The following is a 25985-nucleotide window of genomic DNA, read 5'->3' on the forward strand; positions in this document are numbered from 1 at the left end:
TAAAAAGTTTTTAGTTAACTGACCATGAATGTGATGAATAAAAAGTTATAATATGACGTTAACACGAAAAATGTTTAGTTAAAATAGGTTACTGAGTTAAATTAGCTAGCTGAGATGCACGGTCAAACCGAGCCTAATGTGCTAATACGGAGTACGAGGTAGGGACTGGAATATTGGATGATCATGAATTCATGGGCTGGACATGTTGGGCTTCATCTGGATTATTACTTACAAATCAGCCAATTTGTACTAGTCTGTCAGATTGGGCCGATTCACGGGCCTATCTTTCAGGCCCAAACTCAGTTATCCCATGTACATGGGCCCAAGTTGGCTTGACGGCCCATTTCAGGCCTTCAAATTTTAGCTTGAAAAGCAACCTCAAAATTCCCATCAAAAAATCAAATTATTTTGGTATACATATAACTCCGTCTCAATCATTTGTTCATCTGAGAATAATATTAGTCAAAGTTTCTACACAATTGTATTATTATGTTTTTTTAAAGAAAATAACATTTTATTAATATAACGCCATATGACACTTACAAAGGATGTGAATAATCGAAACCACTATAATAGAAAGTAAAGAAAACTATTTTTCTTATAAATTAAGGATCTCAAAACACGATCTGACAATTCGGCTCATCCTATTATCGCTATCTTCTTGTAGCTTTTAAGGAGATCCTTCGTTTAATTGAGATAAAATTTACCTCTGATTGGTTCCAAAGATCGTTCACAATCACTTTCACCCTTTGAAAGAACACGCTACGAACCATCAACGAACTATTCTTGACTATATTACTGATGAGACTAAACCCACGAATAAATGGAAAACCCTCGAAATAAGCGACGGAAAAACATATCTCACCAAAAGGGATACTATTATTGAATAGAAGATAGATCTGTATACTATTGATTGAAAAACAAAGCAATTTTGGGGCTTACCATCGATTGATGATCGATGGGACCCCCGTATAATTGATGGAGACTAGGGTTTTTAGAGAGAGTTTTTTTGGGAGAGAAGTAGGTTTTTATTTTGATTTTTTAATTATTGTGTTTTAATATCTAGGTCTGCGTAAGTCTCACTTAAGACGACATTGTTTGTCTTAAGTTTAAGATGGGACAAATACGTACTAATGTGTTAATAATCACAAATTCTCATTTAAGACGACACTATGTGTCTTAAGTTTAAGACATATCATACCATGACAAAAACAAGATGCATAGAAAAAAGCAATGTACTCCGTATTTGTTTATATACACACAAAACTATACAATTAATACATTTGATCTCTCTTAAACTTAAGATGAATATTGCTAATAACGAAGACTTACAAGTTAATAATTGCATAACATTGTAATTTCAAATTTGTAACTGATGATTATACCTAGAGCTAGCAAAAGTTGACCCGACCCGCCCCGTCTAAAACCCGACCGATACAACCCGAAATCTGGGTGAACCAAAACCGAACTGACCCGACCCGATAGCCGATAGCAGCTTTATTTTTTCCAACCTGAACCCGACCTGAACTGATCCGACCCGTGACCCGATATTTTCTCAACCCGATAATGAACTAGCTTAATAATGGTTTAAATAACATCAAATTAGCATTCATCTTACATATTTTTTACTTAAAACTACAATTAATACACCTACTCATTATTTAAACATTAAATAATTATCTAAAATTAAATATATAAGATAAAATATATGCTCATAACCTGACCCGACACCGACCCGTTAATGACCCGGTCCGACTTGCCACCCGCCCCGAAGATGACCCAACATGAACCGTACCGACCCAAACCCACCACTAACCCGATATAACCCAAACTCGATATGACCCGACCCGTGACCGACCCGATTACCACCTCTTATTTATACGGTTATACCTCCTCCTTGAGTCAAGTCTGTCAACTATAGAGTTAACTTTGAAAACAATGGTAGAAGAAAAGTCGGTAAAAATTTGATCACCACACAAAAATTTGAGTCAAGTCGGTCAACTATAAGATTAAGGCTACAATACTCTATTAGTTTGAATGCTGGTCGACATTTTCGTATCTATTCTTCCGTGTTGTTCAATCTTTCGTAGTAAGGTATACCATTTTCATCTTCACAAATTCATGTTTGAGACGGTTTTCAGTTAAAACGCATTTACAGTCAATTTAAATAATGTTAAATGGAAAAAGGAATTGCGAGAAGTCTTAACTTAAAACCGTCTTAACCTACTGTTTTATCTTATGATTATTGGTAAATTGATAAATTGATCTAATTACTGCTTTTTCTACCTGATTTCATAGGATCTGTGTGCTCCTTTGAAGTTCTTGATAATTTGACATTGATCTTTCGTTTCGCTTTAGCGGAGTTTGTGATTCAATTGTAAGTATTCATCAATTTTGATAGATTAACTTAAATTAATTGTTAAATACTCTTTAATTAGGGTTTAGTTTTTCAATTACGGATTTCATAAAGTTGTAGCGGATTATTTTCCGATGTTTACCTTTTCAATTAGGGAGCATGAATATTAGGATGATATTAGGCCCATTAGGGTTTATCGAAAAATGAATAAAAAATGAATTGTAGCTTAGAACTATTTATACTGCTAACTTGCTAAGTGCTAAGCCTAACAACAACTAACTTCCCGCCTAAATGCACTTATGTAACAAACTGGAAAAGCTGTTACCCCTTTGCCTCAGTGAAATGTTTACCTATGCTTTATACGCAAAGACTATTGACTGAAACACCAAAAAAGAAAAGAAAATGAAAACTATTGACTGGGATGGAGGGAGTATAAGATAACTAACCGCTCATAGTTAGTTATCATGAGTCTGTTACCAATTAGCACATAACAAGGATTTGTGTGCTCGTTCTTGACAATTCGACATAGATCTTTCATTTCACTTTAGCGCAGTTGCTGAATTGTAAGTATTGTACCCTGTATCTCATTGTTGATCGTATGTACTCGTTTATATTCTTTGTAATTTTTTTTTTCTAAATATGGTATGATGTTTTATAAAGAAGAAATAAACAAGCGTGTATACCTCTAGTTTGTGCACTTTTATTATAGGGGCAAAGTCAGGATTTGCAGTTAGCAGGTATTCAGATGAGGTCAAACAAGTAATGTCATAAGATTAACTCGAAAAAATCGAAAAATTCTAACTAAAAATTGCCAGATTTTCATTTTCAAGCGGGGGATAGCGATATCTAGTGAGTCAATTTGCATTTCATAGCCAAGAAACATGGAATATTAAATTGAAAATGAAAAGTTGGTGTACAACAATTATGCACAAAGCTTATTTTTGGCTTATGTTGATAAATATTAAATTGTTAAGAGTAAGGATGATTTCTCAAACATTATGGAAATATGTTAACACTTCACTTTTTTTTTTTAATTGTTAGGTGCAATATGTTGAATAGAGTAACGAAAATGCTGTCTACCTCTGACTTAAACGAGGAAATGAGGGCTTTTAGGAGTAAAATGGATTATCTTAGTGCTCAGCAAAGCGATGTTCTGAAGGAGGTGGAGCACGCAGAGATTCAACCCGGAAAGAAGCGTAAAAGTGTGGTTGAATTGTGGTGTACAGTGGTGGAAGAAAAGAAAAAAAAGCGTCAAGACATAGACAATGAGTTTAATAATCAAGGTCCGAGCAGTGCGCTCAAGCACCAACTTGCCAAAGAAATTAAAGAGATTGAAGGGCTAATTCATCAGGGGAAATTCCCTAGTGGGGTAGTACTTGACAACCATTCCGAGACAAGATTGGAAATGGTGGTGAACACTTTAGTGGGTTCAAGAAGTGTAGAGAACATTGAGATGATTTCGAAGTGGTTAAAGCAGGACGATGTGTTTGCCATCGGTGTGTTTGGCATGGGCGGTGTTGGTAAAACAACTTTGCTTAAGAAAATTCATAATAGCCTCCTGTGTGATTCTGATATAGAAGGACAAGTTTATTGGGTTACTGCATCTCAAAATTGTAACCTCCAAAACTTGCAAACTGCGATCGGAAAGTGTTTGGGTCTTGATATTTCGAAGGAAGATGATGTTGAGAGGAGAAGGTCTGAGATATTTCGCAGATTGTCGCAGTTAAAAAAATCAGTGCTAATAATTGATGATATGTGGAACCATTTTCTGACTGATCAAGTAGGCATTCCTCTTAATTCATGTGGTTGCAAGGTTGTCATCACAACCCGATCAGAAGAAGTTTGCCGAAAAATGGGATGCAAAGAAAAGTCTCAATCCTGGTGTTGCCCTTCCTGAATTATTGTCTCTACATTTGGAAGATTTGCCAAAATTGAGAAACATCTACTCCATACAGCTACATCTCTGCACTTCTCTAGAACGTCTCCGTATAAGCGATTGTGCAAAGCTTGAGGGGATAGTCATGTCTCCCACTTGTGATGGTGATGCCGTGCCCATTCCTTGTTTCCGTTTTTTGTCGGAGCTATACTTAACCGGTCTTCCATTATTGAGCAGCATTTATCAGATGCGGCTACACCACTCCACTTCTCTGCGCTTTATTTGCATTTCTGATTGTCCAAAGTTAGAAGGGATACCAAACCCATTCTCACGCTCCCCAAGTTACATAGATTAGTTATAAGGAGACTGCCAAATTTGAGCAGCGTGTATAGGGGTCTACTCATTTCTGCGCCCCTTCATTCTTCCAGTTTAGAGGTAGTTGAATGCCCTAAGCTAAAGATGCTGTCACTGTCATCATACAAGCTAATTTGCGATGCTTCACAGTCGACATTGGCTTCCTTACCAACAGAATCTGAAAACCCTGAGTGGTGGGAGCCGTTGCACCAGTATTTTCCAGATGATGTAATCCGTCTATCTGGTTTTATACTGCAAGCTCGATAGTCTCTCCTTCCTGACAATGATGACCATGATGACGATAAAACAAACTGAGTCTCATGGGGGTCATGGCTGTCATTGTCTACCAGCTAAATTCATCCATTGACGGGTGTTTCAGTATATGTATATATATACTGATTGCTAGACTGCGTGCTGGTATAACTTACATTAAAAATCCTGGTGAAATCGGCTGCTGGAATTTCTTTGACCAGTGCTTGCATGGTGCAGACTGCAGAGAGATGGCTAATCCTGTTTTATTTTATTTTTTATTTTAATTTTTTTTCCTTGTCGTAAATAATTGTCCCATGAACATTTATGGTGTGTTTGTGACCAACAAATTGTCCCATGAACATTTATGGTGTGTTTGGAAAATAAAGTATCAGACTAACAACAGAAAGTATCCTTGCTGTTGCCATAGTCTGTATTATCGTTCAATTAGAAAACCTGCAATGCCTAACAGTTTGTCTTAGGAGAGCGAAAAATTACTTACAGATAATTAACAATGAATACGATGTGCGATGCAAACAAATCTAACGAAAGAATCAAATGAAGTCGCTGAATAATGCATTCTAATTTCTAACTTTTCCGACCAAACATAAGTAGCTTCCTGAATCCCTTTGCTTTGGTAGATTTTTCAGGACCATCCCATTTCTTCCTCGACTGTGTCGACTCAAGGACTGTCTCACTAGTTGTTGAAGGAGCTGATTCCTCGACCACGGATATCTCCGGGTAGCTCGAAATATTCCCATTAGCGTCTGGGTGGACACTCAACTCAGGACTTATCTTTTCATTCTCATCGGAAACTTTCACGTCTTCAGGAAACGCGAGGGGTATTTCAGGCATTGCATCATCCTCAAGAGATTTTTCTACCGTTTTATCTGAAGGATTCGTCTGGTGACTCTGTACAACCATACCTACATCTGTACTCACGGTTGCAGATGTAACGTGCAACTCCTTAACGTCTTTGGAATCATCAACCGTTGGATCTCCATTCCTGGGTTTTTTATCTACAGGGCTAATCTTGTTTGTGCTTAATTTCTTATGACGAACATCTCTCGTCTTTTGTGGTCCATTTTTCGTGTTAGTACCCTTTGGCTTGGATGATTCTCTCTTAGGCTGAGGAGTCGATGAATTCTTAGTTGTCTTTGCAACTGCTAGCCGATCAATGGTGGAACTCCTGAGAACAGGCTTAGGTTTCTTTGTTTCGTCGACTGATCACTGACGCTTTAACTTATCTGATGCCAGTGAAGATGTAAGGGATTTCCGACCAGGCGCAGAACTGTCATCAGGGGTATTTTGGTGTGCCAACAAGACACAATTTTAAGAAGAAAAAAATGAAAGTAATTGACAAATTGAGCCCGGTGGAAAACTCCATGATAATATACAATTTAAATTTCTTATCACGATCTTTGGAGCCGTTGCTCCATATCACAAGAGAGCCGTTGGCTCAAGCTACTAAACAGGCAACACAATATTAGCATCCCGTAATTTAGCAACGAGATTATTCGCTTCCGTAAATAGCTAGCCCTCTGTTTGTATATATAGATAGCATAATTCCTTTGTACAGAACAAGTCAATGATAAGCAATTCATTTGTATTTACAATCTAATATCAACTATCTCAATTACATCGTTTAACATGGTATCGAGCTAGGTCTCGTTTATCGTTCTTCTTCATCTGCCGTCTTCTTATTTTTTTTATTTTTATTTTTTATTTTTTTCTTTTCCTTTCTCTGTCAAAATCCACCATGTCCGAATCCGCTATCGTTACCACCCAGACAACTCCATCATACACAATGATTCACGTTGAAAATCCGGGTCACAGTATAACCCCGGTCGTTTTTAACGCCACCGACTTGACCAATGCTGTGTTTGCCCCGGACCCTCGTAGCATACCTTCCAGTGATCGACCCAAAACTCATAACCATGCTGCATCGTCCTCTGTTTCTTTCCTGCGTCATCCTCGGTCATTTTCCTAAAGCACATATGGCCTCGGGAAAGTCATCTATGACCGGTGGTGGCCGCCTCATCGTCCCATGGGTCTCTCGCTCCATTTGACAAACTTGATCTTAATTCCCTAAATGCACAAGAACTGGAGGAACTTGGACAACTATGGCACAATCGCAAAACCGAGTCCTCTCATGATCGTCTCAATGGTAATATCTCTTCTGTTACTTGGATTGTTGACACGGGAGCATCTCATCACATGTCGGGATGTCTTTCTCATTTTTCGAATCTTAAAAATATTTCACCTTTATCCGTTGGTTTACCAAACGGAGATCTTACGATTGCTACTCAAAGTGGCGATATACATCTATCGTCACGTCTTATTTTACGCGATGTACTTTATGCGGCCAATTTACAATGTAATTTGCTCTCTGTCTCAAGTCTTTTGAAAGATACGACTTTAACAATTCAATTTTCGCATAATCTTTGTCTCATTCAGGACCGTACCTCGAAGACGGTGATTGGGGCGAGTGAGCAACACGAAGGACTCTACTATCTAAAAGGTGTCCGGAACGATAAAGTACATGCTTGTCTAGCTGGGACTGTCGATTCTCTCGAACTTTGGCACCGAAGGTTGGGGCACCCCTCTTCCAATATTTCCCATTTTTTACCATTTATTAATAAAGGTACTCGAACTTCGGACAAGTTTCATAGCAAAAATTGTGACATTTGTTTACGCGCGAAACAAACCCGCGAACATTTTAATTCTAGTTCTAGTCATGCTAGTTCCATTTTTGATCTTATACATTGTGATCTTTGGGGTCCTTATTCGGAAAATGCTTCATGTGGTTCCAAACATTTTCTTACTATTGTCGATGATTTTTCCCGGTCTACATGGGTCTATCTTTTACGACATAAAAGTGACACTAAACAAACTCTTTTGAATTTTTTTGCCATGATAGAACGACAATTTGACAAGAAAATCAAAATTTTTAGGACCGATAATGGCACAGAATTTCGACCCCTCATTCCTTTTTTTCAAGAAAATGGTATCTTATTTCAAACTTCCAATATCGACACTCCTCAACAAAATGGTCGAGTGGAACGAAAACATCGTCACATTTTAAACGTCGCTCGCGCTCTTCTTTTTCAAGCTAGCTTACCCTTATATTTCTGGGGCGAGTGTGTTTTAAGTGCCGTTTATTTAATAAACCGCACTCCGACACCTCTTCTACATGGCAAAACACCTTATGAAATGCTCTTTAACAAACCTCCACCTTTTGAAAACATCCGCATTTTTAATTTGTCTTGCTTACGCTCGTAATTTAAACCGTTCTCACGATAAATTTGCATCTCGAAGCCGTAAATGTATTTTTATTGGTTACCCTTTTGGAAAAAAAGGATGGCGTCTATATGATTTGGACACCGGGTCTTATTTTGATTCCCGTGATGTTATCTTTGTTGAAACGGATTTCCCTTATAAAAACCTTAATATCCACGACTTAGACAGTGATTCTTCAACATGTCTTACTGATTCCTTGACACTCGTGGATCCCGCTATCATTATCCCCACTTCGACGGCCCCATCGACAGCTCCCACCAATGACACGGCTTCCCCAAATACACCTCCGTCACACACCACGCCTCCCTCCCCTAACCGTTCCACCAGTCCCGTCCCGAATCCCGAGGCCACCGCCTCGCCATCTACTCCTACGGATACACCACAATTGGGTAGAGGCAAACGTATCAAAATTCCCAATTCCAACTTAAACGATTTTGTCCTTTCCAAACCTCGTCCATCGTTGCACTCACTCGTCGCCTCGCCATCGTCTTGTGTACCGCTTTTCCCATTTCTCATTATCTTAATTATGCCAAATTTTCTCCTAACCATAAAGTTTTTTTGTCGGCCGTGACTAAACACCACGAGCCTAGTCTCTATAAAGAAGCTGTGCAGGTACCCGAATGGCGCAACGCTATGAAGCTCGAACTTGACGCTCTCGAAAAAAATCAAACATGGACTCTAGAAGATCTCCCTCCAAATAAGAAAGCTATCGGGTCTAAATGGGTCTACAAAATCAAGTACAATGCTGATGGCTCCATCGAACGATATAAGGCCCGTCTCGTGGTCATGGGAAATAGACAAGTTGAAGGAGTGGACTACAACGAAACTTTTGCTCCAACAATTAAACTTGTGACGGTACGAACTTTACTCGCTATAGCATTTGCTAAACACGGGTTCTTCATCAAATGGACGTTCATAACGCCTTTCTCCACGGGGATCTTAATGAGGAGGTATACATGAAACCTCCACCCGGTTTTCATCCATCTACGGACGGCAAAGTATGTCGCCTCCGAAAGTCTCTTTACGGTCTCCGTCAAGCTCCTCGATGTTGGTATGCCAAACTCGCTTCCGCTCTCATCAAATACGGGTTTCAACAATGTCCGTATGATCACTCATTGTTTTCCATCTCTAAACCCGACACCGAGGTACACATTCTTGTTTATGTGGATGATTTGGTAATTTGCGGGAACAACTCACAATTTATCGCTCAATTCAAGGAATATTTATTCAACTGTTTTCATATGAAAGACCTCGGAGCACTTAAGTATTTTCTTGGTCTCGAAATTGCTCGGCATAAGACTGGGATTTTTCTTACTCAACGCAAATATGCTCTCGACATCTTAAGTGAAACGGGTCTTCTTGGCACAAAACCGGCTCCCATCCCTATGGAACAAAACCATCGGTTGGGTTCATCAAAGGCCGAATTTATGAGTGACCCTCAACCATATCGTCGGCTCGTCGGACGTCTCGTCTATCTCACCATTACCCGACCCGAGCTGACATACTCAGTCCATATACTTGCCCAATTTATGCATGCTCCCACAAGTGAACATTGGCAAGCGGCTCTCACTGTGGTTCGATATCTAAAGAACTCTCCGGGACAAGGTATACTCCTTCGATCCGATAGCAATCTCCGGCTCAATGCCTATTGTGACGCTGACTATGCAACATGCCCAACTAGTCGACGGTCACTTTCTGCCTATATCGTGTTCTTAGGCTCTTCTCCGATCTCTTGGAAAACCAAGAAACAAGCGACGGTGTCCCTTTCCTCAGCTGAATCCGAGTACCGTGCAATGGCCTTTACCATCCGAGAACTCAAATGGCTTAAGGGATTGCTTCAAACGCTTGGCATCCATCACGATCAACCTATTCAACTCAAGTGTGATAACCAATCCGCTCTCTATATAGCACGAAACCCGGTATTTCACGAGCGCACAAAACATATCGAAGTTGACTGTCATTTTATCCGCGATGAAATACAAAACGGTGTCATTGCCCCGAGCTATGTCCACACTAAAGCTCAACTAGCAGATATCTTCACGAAAGCTCTCGGTCGTGCTTCTTTCGAAGACCTACTCTCCAAGTTGGGTGTCTCGAATCTCCACACTCCAACTTGCGGGGGGGTATCACGATCTTTGGAGCCGTTGCTCCATATCACAAGAGAGCCGTTGGCTCAAGCTACTAAACAGGCAACACAATATTAGCATCCCGTAATTTAGCAACGAGATTATTCGCTTCCGTAAATAGCTAGCCCTCTGTTTGTATATATAGATAGCATAATTCCTTTGTACAGAACAAGTCAATGATAAGCAATTCATTTGTATTTACAATCTAATATCAACTATCTCAATTACATCGTTTAACATTTCTAATCCATTTATCATAATTCATAGGTGATTTTTGAATCACAAATTTTTAAGAGAATCGGGTTCTTAAAAAACTTATTATTCTTGAATTACACACAAGACTTGGAAAATAGTCACGAAAATAAAAATCTTAGGACTTGAAATTATAATTAAGGATCAAGGCAAAGCTAACACATGCACAATGCTAATAAATGAGTTATCTTTTTATATAATGGGTCCGTCTTACAGTGTGAGACCGTCTCACACAAGAATTACGGTTCATGGTATATTATCGTGGTACGACATATGCTCTGTAGCGAATCGGTAATGTTCTATATATGGGGTTGCAATCAAATATTAAGGCAATTTTTGCGTAAAATGCATAAATTTTATTTTATTTAACCTATAAGTTGGACAAAATACACAAAAAAACTTTTACTTTTCGAGTGTCCTAGGCGTCGAAACTCATACGAGTACTTGTTTTCCTTAACCAATACGTTTCAAACTCTCAATTGCTTATAAATCTAGCCCTAGATAGAATTCATTCCTGGTTCCGCCACTGATTGAACATAAGTTGTTTGATTCTACTTGAGTCCCTTGAATTAAAGTTACCCCATCTTATTTTTTTAAAAAAAAGAAAAAAACTATTAAAAGTGTTAAATTATCTCCACCCGACATTGTTTCTTTAATGTATCTTTTTAGAGGTCTAAAATCATGTTTCTTGAATTGAAACCGTCTAAATTAATATTTACACGATAAAAAGTTTTTAGTTAAACTGACCATGAATGTGATGAATAAAAAAATTATAATATGATGTTAACACGGAAAATGTTTAGTTAAAATAGGTTACTCAGTTAAATTAGGTAGCTGAAATGCACGGTCAAACCGAGCCTAATGTGCTAATACGGAGTACGAGGTAGTCAGGTAGAGATTGGAATGATCATGGATTAATGGGCTGGACATGTTGGGCTTCATCTGGATTATTACTTAGAAATCAGCCAAGTTGTACTAGTCTGTTAGATTAAGCCGATTCACGGGCCTATCTTTCAGGCTCAAACTCAGCTATCCTATGTACATGGGCCCAAGTTGGCTTTACGGCCCATTTCAGGCCTTAAAATTTTAGCTTGAAAAGCAACCTTAAAATTCCCATCAAAAAATCAAATTACTTTGATGGACATATATAAGTATATAACTCTGTCTCAATCATTTGTTTATCTGAGACTAATATAAACCAAAATTTCTACACGATTGTATTATTTTATTGTGTTTTAATATCTAGGTGTTCGTAAGTCTCACTTAAGATGACATTGTTTGTCTTAAGCTTAAAACGGGACAAATACCCACTACTTGTGTTAACAATTACAAATTCTCGTTTAAGACGATACTATGCGTCTTAAGTTTAAGACGTGTCATACCACGTCAAAAACGAAGATCTATAGGAAAAATCAATATACTCCGTACTTGTTTATATACACACAACTATACAAGTAATATATTTGATCTGTCTTAAGTTTAAGACACATAATGGCGTCTTAACTGAGACTGACAAGTTAATAATTGCATAACATTGTAATTTCAAATTTGTAACTGAAAGTCATACAGTCTGAAATAAGACGAACTAATTGTCATCATTTTTTTAGTAGAATGTAACCATTTAATGTCAAAATGTTATAACTAAAGCTGTCACTTTTTACCCTTAAAATTATGGTAAATATTTTATCAGAAAATAGTAACATTTTACCGTAAAATGGGTACATTTGGTCCGTCTTATAGCCCGTCTAAAATAAGAATTTGCAATACATTTATAGTAGACCTAGCAAAATCAACCCGATCCGATTGATCCGACCCGAAAAGACCGACCTGAAACCCGAAATTAACCCGAACTGCCGTACCCGAATGACACCCAAAACCCGAATTAACCCGACCCGACCCGAAAATGACCCGAGCTTTTATAGACCCGTATTAACCCGACTCGAAATGGGCCGACCCGAAACTACCCAACCCGAAAATGACCCGACAAAACATAACTTTAGTTGGGCCAAAAGACTTGAAATGTCTTTTTTCTTCTTAATCATTGACCCGACCCGAATGACCCGATCCGCTTGACCCCAAACAACCCGACCAACAAACCCAAAACAGATCCGTAAACCCGAAATTACCTGACCGAATTGGCCCGACCCGTTAACCCGATTTGCCAGCTCTATTTTATACCTCCTCCTTGAGTCAAGTCGGTCAACTATATAGTCAACTTTGAAAACAATGTTAGGAAGAAAAGTCACAAAAATTTGATCACCACACAAATATTCCACATTCAGATAAGATTAAGGCTACTATACTCTATTAATTTGAATGCTGGTCGACATTTTCTTATCTCTTCTTCTGTCTTCCTCAATCTTCGTAGTAAGGTATATCATTTTCATCTTCACAAATTCATGTTTGAGACGGTTTTCAGCTAAGACGTACTCACAACCGTTTTAAATAATGTTAAAATGAAAATGGAATTGTGAGAAGTTTTAACTTAAAACCGTCTTAAACTACTGTTTTATCTTATGATTACCTATTTTGGTAAATTGATAAATTGATCTAATTACTGCTTTTTCTACCTGATTTCATAGGATCTGTGTGCTCCTTTGAAGTTCTTGAGAATTTGACATTGATCTTTCGTTTCGCTTTAGCGGAGTTTGTGATTCAATTGTAAGTATTCATCAATTTTGGTAGATTAACTTGATTAATTGTTAAATACTCTTTAATTAGGGTTTAGTTTTTCAATTACAGATTTCATAAAGTTGTAGCGGATTATTTTCCGATGTTTACCTTTTCAATTAGGGATCATGAATTTATCGAAAAACCCTAAATCATAACAGGAAGTAATTTGTGATTATAAAATTGCAGAATGAATCATGAATTGTAGCTTAGAACAACTAACTTTCCCGCCTAAATGCACTTATGTAACAAACTGGAAAAGCTGTTACCCCCTTCGCCTCAGTGAAATGTTTACCTATGCTTTATACGCAAAGACTATTGACTGAAACACCAAAAAAAAAAAAGTGAAAACTATTGACTGGGACGGAGGGAGTATAAGATAACTAACCGCTCATAGTTAGTTATCGTGAGTCTGTTACCAATTAGCACATAGCAAGGATTTGTGTGCTCCTTTGAAGTTCTTGACAATTCGACATAGATCTTTCATTTCACTTTAGCGCAGTTGCTGAATTGTACCTCGTATCTCATTGTTGATCATATCATATGTACTCGTATATATTCTTTGTAATTTTTTTTTTCTAAATATGGTATGATGTTGTTTTATAAAGAAGAAATAAACAAGCGTGTATACCTCTAGTTTGTGCACTTTTATTATAGGGGCAAAGTCAGGATTTGCAGTTAGCAGGTATTCAGATGAGGTCAAACAAGTAATGTCATAAGATTAACTCGAAAAAATCGAAAAATTCTAACTAAAAATTGCCAGATTTTCATTTTCAAGCGGGGGATAGCGATATCTAGTGAGTCAATTTGCATTTCAAAGCCAAGAAACATGGAATATTAAATTGAAAATGAAAAGTTGGTGTACAACAATTATGCACAAAGCTTATTTTTGGCTTTTGTTGATAAATATTAAATTGTGAAGAGTAAGGTTGATTTCTCAAACATTATGGAAATATGTTAACGCTTCACTTTTTTTTTAATTGTTAGGTGCAATATGTTGAATAGAGTAACGAAAATGCTGTCTACCTCTGACTTAAACGAGGAAATGAGGGCTTTTAGGAGTAAAATGAATTATCTTAGTGCTCAGCAAAGCGATGTCCTGAAGGAGGTGGAGCACGCAGAGATTCAACCCGGAAAGAAGCGTAAAAGTGAGGTTGAATTGTGGTGTACAGAGGTGGAAGAAAAGAAAAAAAAGCGTCAAGACATAGACTCTGAGTTTAAGAACCAAGGTCCCAGCAGTGCGCTCAAGCACCAACTTGCCAAAGAAATTAAAGAGGTTGAAGGGCTAATTCAACAGGGAAAATTCCCTAGTGGAGTAGTACTTGACAGCCATTCCGCGACAAGATTGGAAATGGTGGTGAACACTTTAGTGGGTTCAAGAAGTACAGAGAACATTGAGATGATTACGAATTGGTTAAAGCAGGACGATGTGTTTGCCATCGGTGTGTTTGGCATGGGTGGTGTTGGTAAAACAACATTGCTTAAGAAAATTCATAATAGCCTCCTGTCTGATTCTGATATAGAAGGACAAGTTTATTGGGTTACTGCATCTCAAAATTGTAACCTCCAAAACTTGCAAACTGCGATCGGAAATTGTTTGGGTCTTGATATTTCGAAGGAAGATGATGTTGAGAGGAGAAGGTCTGAGATATTTCGCAGATTGTCGCAGTTAAAAAAATCAGTGCTAATAATTGATGATATGTGGAACCATTTTCTGACTGATCAAGTAGGCATTCCTCTTAATTCATGTGGTTGCAAGGTTGTCATCACAACCCGATCAGAAGAAGTGTGCCGAAAAATGGGATGCCAGAAGGTTATCAAAGTTAGACCCCTTCCAGAAGACGATGCTTGGTTTTTATTTGTTGAAAAATCGGGAGAAGTAGCAGAAGATTTATATTCAACTGCTAAAGAGATTGTTAAAGAATGCGGGGGGTTGCCGCTTGCATTGAACACGATGGGGTGCTGTATGCGAGAAGTTACTGATGTTCAGCAGTGGAAAAATGCTCTATATGAACTGCAGAAGCCCGCCAGGAGGCAAGATAACGATATGGATGATGAGGTTTTTCGTGTTTTACAATATAGCTACGATAGCTTGAGAGATGAGAGGTTGAAACAGTGCTTTTTGAGCTGTGTATTATTTCCAGAAGATTGGGTTATCGCTCGAGCGAAATTGATAGACCTTTGGATTATGGAAGGACTCTTAGATGATATAGAGAGCTGGGAAAATAAAGAGAACAAAGGACATACTATCGTGAACAATCTTGAAAAATCAAGCTTGTTGGAACCAGCACTTTGTTATAATAAAGAAAAAGGTGTGAGAATGCATGATCTAGTACGAGACATGGCTATGATCGTCACTCAGCATCGTCCACACTTCATGGCGAAAGCCGGATTACAGCTGCAGACAGTGCCTGTAGATAAACTTTGGACCAGGGATTTAGTGAAAGTGTCACTGAGCCATAATAATATAAAAGAGATTCCACTGGGCATGTCACCTGAGACCTCAAATCTGCTAGTGCTGATACTTTCCCATAATCGTCTTAAGGAAATCCCAAATTCATTCTTTGTACATATGAAAGCCCTCGAAGTGCTTGATTTATCATTTACACTATTGCTTAAGAGGGTACCAGACACTGTTTCTGATTTGATAAATTTAAGGGCACTCTTGCTTCAAGGATGTTACCAGCTAAGTTATGTACCTTCAGTGGCGAAACTGACAAAACTAATGACGTTGTATCTTCCAGAGACTATCAGATTTGCCTCGGTACAGATTTGCCTAGCACCTGAAGGAATGGAAAGATTAAACTGTTTGCAGAAGTTATCTCACTGCCGTTGGAGACTATCAGATTTGCCTCGGTACAATAGCTTCATACAATCTTGCCAGTTATGCTCTTACAGTATATGGCTTTTTGGTAAAGCTTTGTTTTGTGATGATGATAATGAATTCCTTGGTCCGAATAAGAAACAAGTTATTATAAGGGGCGTGCAGTTTGGAGAAACTGAGATCACGCCTCTGTTACCTTGCAATATCCAAGCATTATATGTTCATGAATGCACAATGGAAGGGCAAAGAAGCCTGGGAGAAGTTCTCCCATCTCTAAGGGATGCCAAAGGTCTAAGGGAGTTAACGATAAGGGGTTGTGTAGGGTTGGAGTACGTATCATCAGCGCCTCGCTGCGTCTCTTCAGTTTCCTCTTACCTTGATAATCTTGAGTGTTTAAACCTCATTGGTTTGCCTGATTTGAGAAGCATAGGAGAAAACGGATCGTTTTCATCTTTACCGCACCTCAAAGAGTTGAAGATAGAGGGTTGTGAGAAGGTGGAGGAGATATTTGAATCAAACCGGGATTTTTTATCTGCACAGAATAATCTCAATCTCGGCGTTGCCCTTCCTGAATTATTGTCTCTAGATTTGGAACATTTGCCGAAATTGAGAAACATTTACTCCATACAGCTACACCTCTGCACTTCTCTACAACGTATCGAAATAAGTCATTGTGCAAAGCTGGAGGGGATAGTCATGTCTCCGACTTGTGATGGTGATACCGTGCCCATTCCTTGTTTCCGTTCTTTGTCCGAATTACGCTTATCCGGTCTTCCATCATTGAGCAGCATTTATCAGATGCAGCTACACCACGCCACTTCTTTGAGCTCTATTTACATTACAAGTTGTCCAAAGTTGGAAGGGATATTTACATCCTGTACTGCTGATACCAAACTCATTCTCACTCTCCCCAAGCTCCGGCGTTTAGTTCTAACGTGTCTACCAAATTTAAGCAGTGTGTATACTGGTCTACTCATTTCTGCGTCCCTTCATTCTTCCAGTTTAGAGGTAGATGAATGCCCTAAGCTAAAGATGCTGTCACTGTCATTCAAGCTAATTTGCGATGCTTCAGAGTCGACTTTGGCTTCCTTACCAACAGAATCTGAAATGCCTGAGTGGTGGGAGCCCCTACACCAGGATTTTCCAGATGATGATTTAATCCTTCTATCTGATTATATACTGGAAGCTCGGCAGTCTCTCCTTCTTCCTGACAGTGACGACCATGATGACAGTGACGACCATGATGACGATAAAACAAACCGAGTCTCATGGCTGTCACTGTCTACCAGCTAAATTCATCCATTGTCGGGTGTTTCTCTATATGTATATATACTGATTGCTAGACTTCGTGCTGGTATAACTTCACATTAAAAATTGTGGTGAAATCGACTGCAGAGAGCTGGCTAATCCTGTTTTATTTTATTTTTTTATTTTTCTTTCGATCTCATGTTTGATTGAACCACGAGCTACTAGAACTTCAGTACGAGTATCTTATGATCTGGCCTCTGGTAACATTAGCATTGATTTTGCGTCCTCCCATTTCCTAACATTTACTTTGATTATGGATGTTGGGCTGAAGCTGGAGTTGAGCAATGACCAAAATTCTGCACTTACAGATAATTAACAATCAATACAATGAATACGATGTACGATGCAAACAAATCTAACGAAAGAATCAAATGAAGTCGCTGAATAATGCATTCTTATTTCTAACTTTTCCGACCAAACATAAGTAGCTTCCTGAATCCCTTTGCTTTGGTAGATTTTTCAGGACCATCCCATTTCTTCCTCGACTGTGTCGACTCAAGGACTGTCTCACTAGTTGTTGAAGGAGCTGATTCCTCGACCACGGATATCTCCGGGTAGCTCGAAATATTCCCATTAGCGTCTGGGTGGACACTCAACTCAGGACTTATCTTTTCATTCTCATCGGAAACTTTCACGTCTTCAGGAAACGCGAGGGGTATTTCAGGCATTGCATCATCCTCAAGAGATTTTTCTACCGTTTTATCTGAAGGATTCGTCTGGTGACTCTGTACAACCATACCTACATCTGTACTCACGGTTGCAGATGTAACGTGCAACTCCTTAACGTCTTTGGAATCATCAACCGTTGGATCTCCATTCCTGGGTTTTTTATCTACAGGGCTAATCTTGTTTGTGCTTAATTTCTTATGACGAACATCTCTCGTCTTTTGTGGTCCATTTTTCGTGTTAGTACCCTTTGGCTTGGATGATTCTCTCTTAGGCTGAGGAGTCGATGAATTCTTAGTTGTCTTTGCAACTGCTAGCCGATCAATGGTGGAACTCCTGAGAACAGGCTTAGGTTTCTTTGTTTCGTCGACTGATCACTGACGCTTTAACTTATCTGATGCCAGTGAAGATGTAAGGGATTTCCGACCAGGCGCAGAACTGTCACCACCCCTTTCAGCTATACGTTTTTGTCTTCGAATAAGTAGCTCTTCCATTCTCTTTCTCCTCTCCTCGTCCTGCTTAACGACAATGGTCAAATTTACACACTTACAAGTTACAGGCCACCCGGCCGTGAAAGACAAAACACAAATTTTTAAGAGAGACGGTATCTCATTAATATTAGTGAGAGACCTTTCTCATTAAAAACGCAAATCCTTGAGAAAAAAATAGTATATCTCATTAGAAGCCTCAAAAGATTAATTCTTCCTCTGTTCCATTGAATTATTTACGTTTTTCAAAATATGTGAGGAGATTTTTGAAAAAACGTAAACAATTCAATGGAACACTAGTTTTTGAACCCGTGCGCTGCACGGGTAGTAACGAAAAGTATTATTAAAAGTAAAAAAATATGTATTTTTTAATTTAGTAAATAACTAAATTTTAGAAAAATTACTTTGCCTACTTAATTATATAGTTTTGATAAGTTTATGTTGCTTAATTTTATTTGAAGTACTTGTGCTTTTTTTTTCCTCGGTTTTTTTTAACTTATAAGAGGTAAAATATGAAAAGTGAATGTAACATTATTGTAGATTTATAACCTGTTTATTTACACAATATACATTTAATTTTTCTCATTGTTGTACGTTTTTTTAATCATATTACCCCCTTGTTTATTCTCCTTACATTTCTCAACATTACTCTCTCGCATTTTGCACTCTCACCCACCATCGCCTGGACGTCTGGATGTAACATTCGGCATCACTAACCGACTTCCTCAAGCTTCACTAGTAGACCCTCCACCGTAGTTTATGGTGATAGCACCCAACACCTTAGACCACGACGTCCCTCTCAACAGCCCCCCGCAACTAACCACCCCTTGCAATCCGTATCCTACATCGTCCAACTACCCTGCCCTATCTTGCCTCCACCGTCCCCTACGTCTCGCTCCTCTAGCATAACCACTATCCCGGCCCCACCCTACACCCCACACGCGACCCCTAACCCTTCTCATAACCTTTTGTGCGACTCCTCACCCAATCATTACCCACCCATTGTGACCCTTCCTTTATCACGACCTCCACCATCAACACCGCTCATTCATTTTGCCTTTTAAGATGTCAAATAGATTTTTTTTTTGTTTATTGGGCCATGTTAACACTTGTCTCTCGACATTGTAAATCATTTTGTCTGCTAATTTAGAATAGGAGATTGAACAATCAAATTAAAATAGATAAAACATTTTTTGCTAACACCTTATTTACTCATTACATTTCAATTACATTTCAATGTCATAATGTTATGCATTAGTTGTTAGATAAATTTTTAAAGTCACTCAAACTTATACAAACTGAAAATAATACCAAGTATCTAAATTAATTTTTTGATAATTCTATATCATCTATTTCTTTGTTTTCAACTTTGTTGTTAAAGAGTGATGTTAAGTATTCAGTACAACATTGTTTAGGTCAAATAGTCTTCCAATAATTCAAATAATAATCATTTAATACTCCCTCCTATTCTATATTTTCTTCCCTATTTCCTAAAACGGATTATTCAGGTTTTCTTCCCCTTTCCTATTTTGGTAAGTTTTTCACCTATACAATTATCATTCTATCCTTACTTCTTTTTAGTATTTACAATTTATGCCATCAACTTATTTCCTAATCCAACTACTAACCCAACTACTTAACCCACCCATTAACACTAATCCCAGCCCAAATAGTAATCCGGCCCAACTAATCAGAAAACCCTAATTACACCCACCATATTTAGCCCCCCCTAATCAGAAACCCTAACAACCTCCTCTCTCTCTCTTCCGCCATCGCCTCTCACATTCTCTCTGTAAATCTCACTCATTTTCTCTCATTTCTTCCTTTGATTCTCATCAAACCTTATTCCTCATCACTGATCAATACTTTCCCACTCTCCTTTCTCTCAATCAATCACCATGTCAATGGATTTATACCTAAATTGCCATAAATTTGAAAACTTTTCGAAGTTTACAGCAGATCTGAGTTTTGATGACTCGGATTATGAAGACGGTCCTTGTTTATTCAACAACACTGTTGATTTTGTTCGAGTTGATGATGATTTTGTTCGAGTTGATGAAGATTTGGAGGGTGTGAATCGAAATGATGTTGATGGGAATATTGTGACTGATTGTGGTGTTGCGGTGCTTGAATCTGAGATTGATGATGATTATCAGAAAGGTAAGGAACAAATGGCGGAGTTTTTGAGGGTTGATGAATATGTTGATATTGTTCTTGACACCTATGGGGAATGGGATACTATTGTCCCTGATTCTCAACCGTTGCCTTTGTTTGGGGAGGTCTAATTCTGTTTCCCTGATACTTTTACTTGTTTTTTTTTTTTTTTTTCATATGGACTAGTGATGATATAAGTTGCCTAATATGGGTTTTATACTCCTTTTATTGACCTTGTTATTGCTCAATGATCTTATTTGAGAGCATAAAACGCATTCCATGCATTACGCCACCACAATAATTTGTGATGCAGGCTATGCAAGGAGTGTTGTTGGTTATGTCCACATCTGATTCCAAACTGTTGAAGTCTTACCGAATTAGCACTGCCCATTTAACATTTCATTAAACTTAATGTGCCCAAAAGTTCATACAAACTTATGCAAAGTTCAAAACACTACAAATTGACTACTGCATGCTTATCTTCACTTGTTATGCTTATGTTTTTGTTCTGCATGTGCCATCTGCTTTTGTTTACTCCAAAAAACTTGTCTGCTCTGATTCATAGTTGAATGCTTCATATGCTTCTGTTATGCTTTTGTTTACTCCAAAAAACTTGCTTCATCTGCTTCTGATTTATGCACGCATGTCAATGTCCATATATTGTTGTAAATCTTCAACCTGCACTGCATTACTAATAACACCCTCTTCAGTAATGTTGCCAACAGGTTCATTTTCACCTGTTGGGCCATTACTGGAACCTGCATGTTCTGTTAGTTCTGAAATATTTTCTGCACTACTAATTGATTCCAACAATTCACTTATTGAGCTTGCATAACCAAGATTTTGTACATATGTGATGCACTCTTTCACCGATTCGCATCGCAGATTAGATATTCAGGTAGTATACCTTGTCTTTGCCGATTTTGACTTGTGCATATGAGGCCTTTGGATAATCAATCCCACCTTTTAGCTTCATAATTTCTAGCATACATGCCTGCAATGTAATGAACACATAGTTGGTTTCGAGTACTTCTAACTCAGTAAATGCTTTCTTTGTGTTTTCAACAAGCTCGTCAACTTTCTTGGACTTTTTCTTTTTTTGAAGAGCTTGAATGGCTCTAAAAGCCCAAATCCAGTACATTTAAATCGGAGAATTAGGAGGCTGATAACTAAATTGAATATTCCACCCATCTGCTTGTCCATGCTTCTTGAAATCTGCATCTTTGTTAGTTAAATGAGGTCTTGCATTATCCTGCTATATCAGAATATTTTTGCTGTAGTTAGCTGCCCATTTTGCCTTAATAGTAGGCAACACATTGGTAATCAACATCTCCTTGGTGACTTGCTTAGTTATTGAGTCTATAGACTTTGTTTCTAATGTCCCTGCACTTCTGTTTTTTGATTTTCTCTTAGCTGGTACCTCCATTACAAAAGGTCATATACCAAGTTTTCCATCACAAATTACTTCCTTGTTTGGACCATATTTAGGTCTTGATACACAACACATGAACATGACCTTAGTTATGAATCTTTTTGATTGAACACATCTATGGGGTCTTTTTTCTTTTTTGCCTACATAAAACCTTTGAGATGGTTTTGTTATAAAAAACCATTTTTCATCCATGTGCACTAGATTACTTTGGTCTTTAAAAATAAATTGTTTGGTAAGTTTATCATATTGAAGTTGTGAAAGACAATAAATTAATCTATCAAGTTTGTTCTTATCTGTCAATAGAGGCTTGACTGCATTTGTATGTGAGTCAATCAGTTTTGCTTTCACCCATCTGTTTACTGTTGATTGACTAACACCCATTCCTTCACTAACTCCATGCTGAGTTGTCCTACTACCCATCTCCATATTCTCTAGCTTGGTAGTGTCAAACGTGAGTCTGCTTGGCATTCTTCTACCTTTCAGCTTACTGTTGACATTGATACCATCCCCTGCAATATGCTGCTTCTTGGCTTGATTCCAAATGTCGGTCACTGTCTTTCTACAAACCCCAAATTGTGCTGCTATTTCTGACATTGAACCATGCTTTGGTTTACCACCACTGCTTTTTTTTCTAGTAAAAGATCACATATTCTTGATCTTTCTAAATTATCCAGATTTTTTGTCTTCATTTATTGAGAATGTTTTTGTTGTGTTTCTGAAATGGTAAGAAAGTTTTTGTTTGGCTCTATGCAAATAAATGAATTTAGTTGATCATCCTTTCTATTTATATCATCCTTGAACTTTGCATCATGTTTGAAAACATTTGGGCGCATAAAATGAAATGTTTGTGAAATTTGGCTCCTTATTTGAAATTTGGTGCCAAATTTTCATAATCAAGGCCATTTGCAATCAGGTACTTACTTTGACACTTGGGTTTTGTGTGAAGGACAACCAACTTGGTTGAAAAGAATGGAGAAACCCATCATCAAATCTGAAGTCCAGATTAATCACCCTTTTTTTTTTTTTGGTTTCGTGTTGCCTAATTAGCTGTAATTACTGTAAGAAGACACTAATCTTATGTCCAGATTTATTAAAACGTTTATTATTGTTAAATGGAGGCATGTCTCCATATGTAATGGTTGTTAAACAACCTTGTTTTGTATAATTATCACTAATGATGTACTAAGTGGGACAGTTTAATCCCATTCTTAAACATGTACTAATGTTGTTCTATTTTTTGGAAGGAGCAATTAACTTTATGCTTTATCTTATTTAACTACTAATTATTCAACCCTCTCTCCACTCAACAAACCCCACCAAAGTCCTTTATTCATTCTTTAATCAATTCCTTAAATATTGTGCCCCATCCAAAGAGGAAGAAAAAGAAGAATAGGAGGGAGTACAATGTATTAAACATCAGTGACATCAGAAGACATACGATAATCTCAGTAATCACCAATACGCAACATGGGTAGAAGACAATATTATTGTTGCTTCATCCTATTGCGAGTTACATGGGTAGAACCTTTACAACTGACCGTTTCATTGTTATCCTTTGTCGAGCATTCTTCAAGTTTTTCGTCAGTGTGTGTTAATAACTAAATTTGACTTTGCAATATTTTGTAAACCTAAGAAATCAAACAACTATGTAATAGATAGCAGTTTTTGATGAACCAATACACAACAACAATGAAACATCAGACATAACCCGTTTCCTTGAAATAAGAAAACCACACATCCCTACAATTTCATCCAAAAACCAAGTTGAAACAAATAGAATAGGAACTGACACTAGTTTAGAACGAAAAAAAGGGGAAATTTATATACATATTATTCATAGTGACAGTATCATTAGCACTGGTAATTGTCGCCGTTGTTTTGCCGGTCATTACGACATAAACATTCAATTCTAGAGCAGTAACTTGAGAAAATGTCCTAGTATAATTGGGAATCAACTGAAATTATTGTGGGACATTAAAATTAAAGTATAATTGGAACTAAACTTCACGCATAACAAACAAATTGAATCAAAGGAACCTTGTGCATATTGAAAATAGAAGAAACAATGTATGTAAAACAAACCTTAATTGATGAATTTCTCCTTTGTCGTCATTGTTGTGTAGATAAATAGACAATGAAGTTACAGACATGAAAAAACCACAAAAATGATATGAAAGTGATGATTACTGGATGGGAAGAAGACGATTTTAATTATTTGGGAGATGAGTTCAATGAGTGGGGTTACTCGGTAGTAGTTGCTTTCTTTTAGGGAAGATGACAGTTACTCAACAAAGATTAATGCGAAACGTCGTCGACGTTTTATAACGGATCGTCGACGATTTTCATAAAAAAGACCTCCCTTACCCTTGAACTCTCTCTTTCCCTCTAACCTCTCTTTCACTCCCCCCCTTCAACCAAACACCACCAAAATTCCGACACCCACACCCACTGCCACCTCCGACCACCACCACCATACCAGCCCGCCGCACCCTCGCCACCCATCGCATCTCAGTCCTTCTTGCCCTCTCTTTCAATCACTCAATTCGCGCTCTCTCTATCTCACTTTCCTTTTTAATCGACAACCACCACCACCACGCATCATCACCGCCGGGCATCATCAGCACCACACACCACCGCCAACGAACAGCACCGCAGCATCAACACCGACCACCACAGCACCAGTAATACACATCCATTTCTTTTGTTTATTAGTTAGGAAGAATTAGTTTTATACATTCAATTAATCAATTGGATAATAGGAGTATTAATTAATAATGTTGTTGAATTCGATTTTATTGTTGTTGTCGTTGCATTTCTTCTTGTTGTTGTGGGTCGTATTTGGTTTGTTGTTGGTAGTCAAAGGAAGACGTTGAAACCCATTGTCATGGACGGTGCGGGACGTTGAATAGCAACGTCAGTGGTGGAGGGAGATGTTGATTGTTCAAGTCGGGTGGGGAAGGGGACGGTGAATATTCACGTCGGGCTTGGGCTGGGACGATGGGTTTCAACGTCCGTCTATGGTTCGGACTTTTTATTCCATGCCCAAGAGACGTGCACATTCCTCGTCTATGCCCATCCAAGACGTTGGGTTTCATTGTCTATGTCCATTATGGATTTTGAGTTTTGTCGTCTATGTCCATTATGGACGTTGGTTTTCAACGTCTCATACATACGACAAAAAAGAAAAAATTACAATTCATATGTTCATATGTTGAATGAGAAAGCAAGTCATATTATTCTCTTACCCTTGAATTTCCTTTTTAATCGATGAAAAAATTATAATTTGATTCATACTGTACTAGGCGTCGATTCATCCGATTAACAGTCTTAATTTTTTTTTTTTAAGTTTGTTGTTTATGAGGATTTGGGAGAGAATACTACAGTAGAGAGAGTGAGCAAGGGTAGTGATGGTCTTTTTTCTAAAAAACGTCGACGACGTTTCGCAGCCCCCATTGAATATATGGTTTTTAATTATGGATTTTTTTTTTTTTCCTAAAACTGATTTTTTTGGGCCTTTTAGATATTGGGCTGGTCTTATGCTATAAGACCGCCTTATACAACAATTAGTGATAAATCATTAATCCATGAATTATGGGTTTGGGGTGGGCCAGTATTTTGCCAATGTCATGGGAACCATCACGGGTATTTTGGTGTGCCAACAAGACAATTTTAAGAGGAAAAAAATGAAAGTAATTGACAAATTGAGCCCAGTGGAAAACTCCATGATAATATACAATTTAAATTTCTAAGAGTCGGTTTCTTAGAAAACTTATTATTCTTAAATTACACACAAGACTTGGAAAATAGTCGGGTTCTTAGAAAACTCTATGTCGTGTTGGGATTTCCCATCAAAAAATCAAATTACTTTGGTGGACATATAACTCTGTCTCAATCATTTGTTTACCTAAGACTAATATAAGTCAAAGTTTC

General features: G+C 37.9%; 2 protein-coding genes across 3 annotated transcripts; both read left to right on the forward strand.

Annotated features, from left to right (window-relative positions):
• The first annotated feature begins 1916 nt into the window (after window positions 1–1916).
• LOC141656414 (putative disease resistance protein At1g61300) lies at window positions 1917–17496 on the forward strand. Of its 2 annotated transcripts, XM_074463289.1 has the most exons (4): window positions 1917–2094; window positions 2299–2377; window positions 13096–13174; window positions 14171–17496. In XM_074463289.1, exon 4 carries the CDS (start codon window positions 14178–14180, stop codon window positions 17298–17300), a length of 3123 nt encoding a protein of 1040 aa, XP_074319390.1. In that variant the 5' UTR covers window positions 1917–2094; window positions 2299–2377; window positions 13096–13174; window positions 14171–14177; the 3' UTR covers window positions 17301–17496. The 2 variants fall into 2 exon arrangements, with proteins under 2 accessions (XP_074319390.1, XP_074319389.1); XM_074463288.1 differs by lacking the exons at window positions 1917–2094; window positions 2299–2377 and adding an exon at window positions 12737–12885.
• LOC141657952 (putative mitochondrial protein AtMg00820) lies at window positions 8769–9095 on the forward strand. The gene has a single exon (XM_074465342.1). The coding sequence runs from the start codon at window positions 8769–8771 to the stop codon at window positions 9093–9095; it is 327 nt and encodes a 108-aa protein (XP_074321443.1).
• Window positions 17497–25985: the final 8489 nt, after the last annotated feature.

Source organism: Silene latifolia, chromosome 5, assembly GCF_048544455.1.
Source record: "Silene latifolia isolate original U9 population chromosome 5, ASM4854445v1, whole genome shotgun sequence".
NCBI lineage: Eukaryota > Viridiplantae > Streptophyta > Magnoliopsida > Caryophyllales > Caryophyllaceae > Silene > Silene latifolia.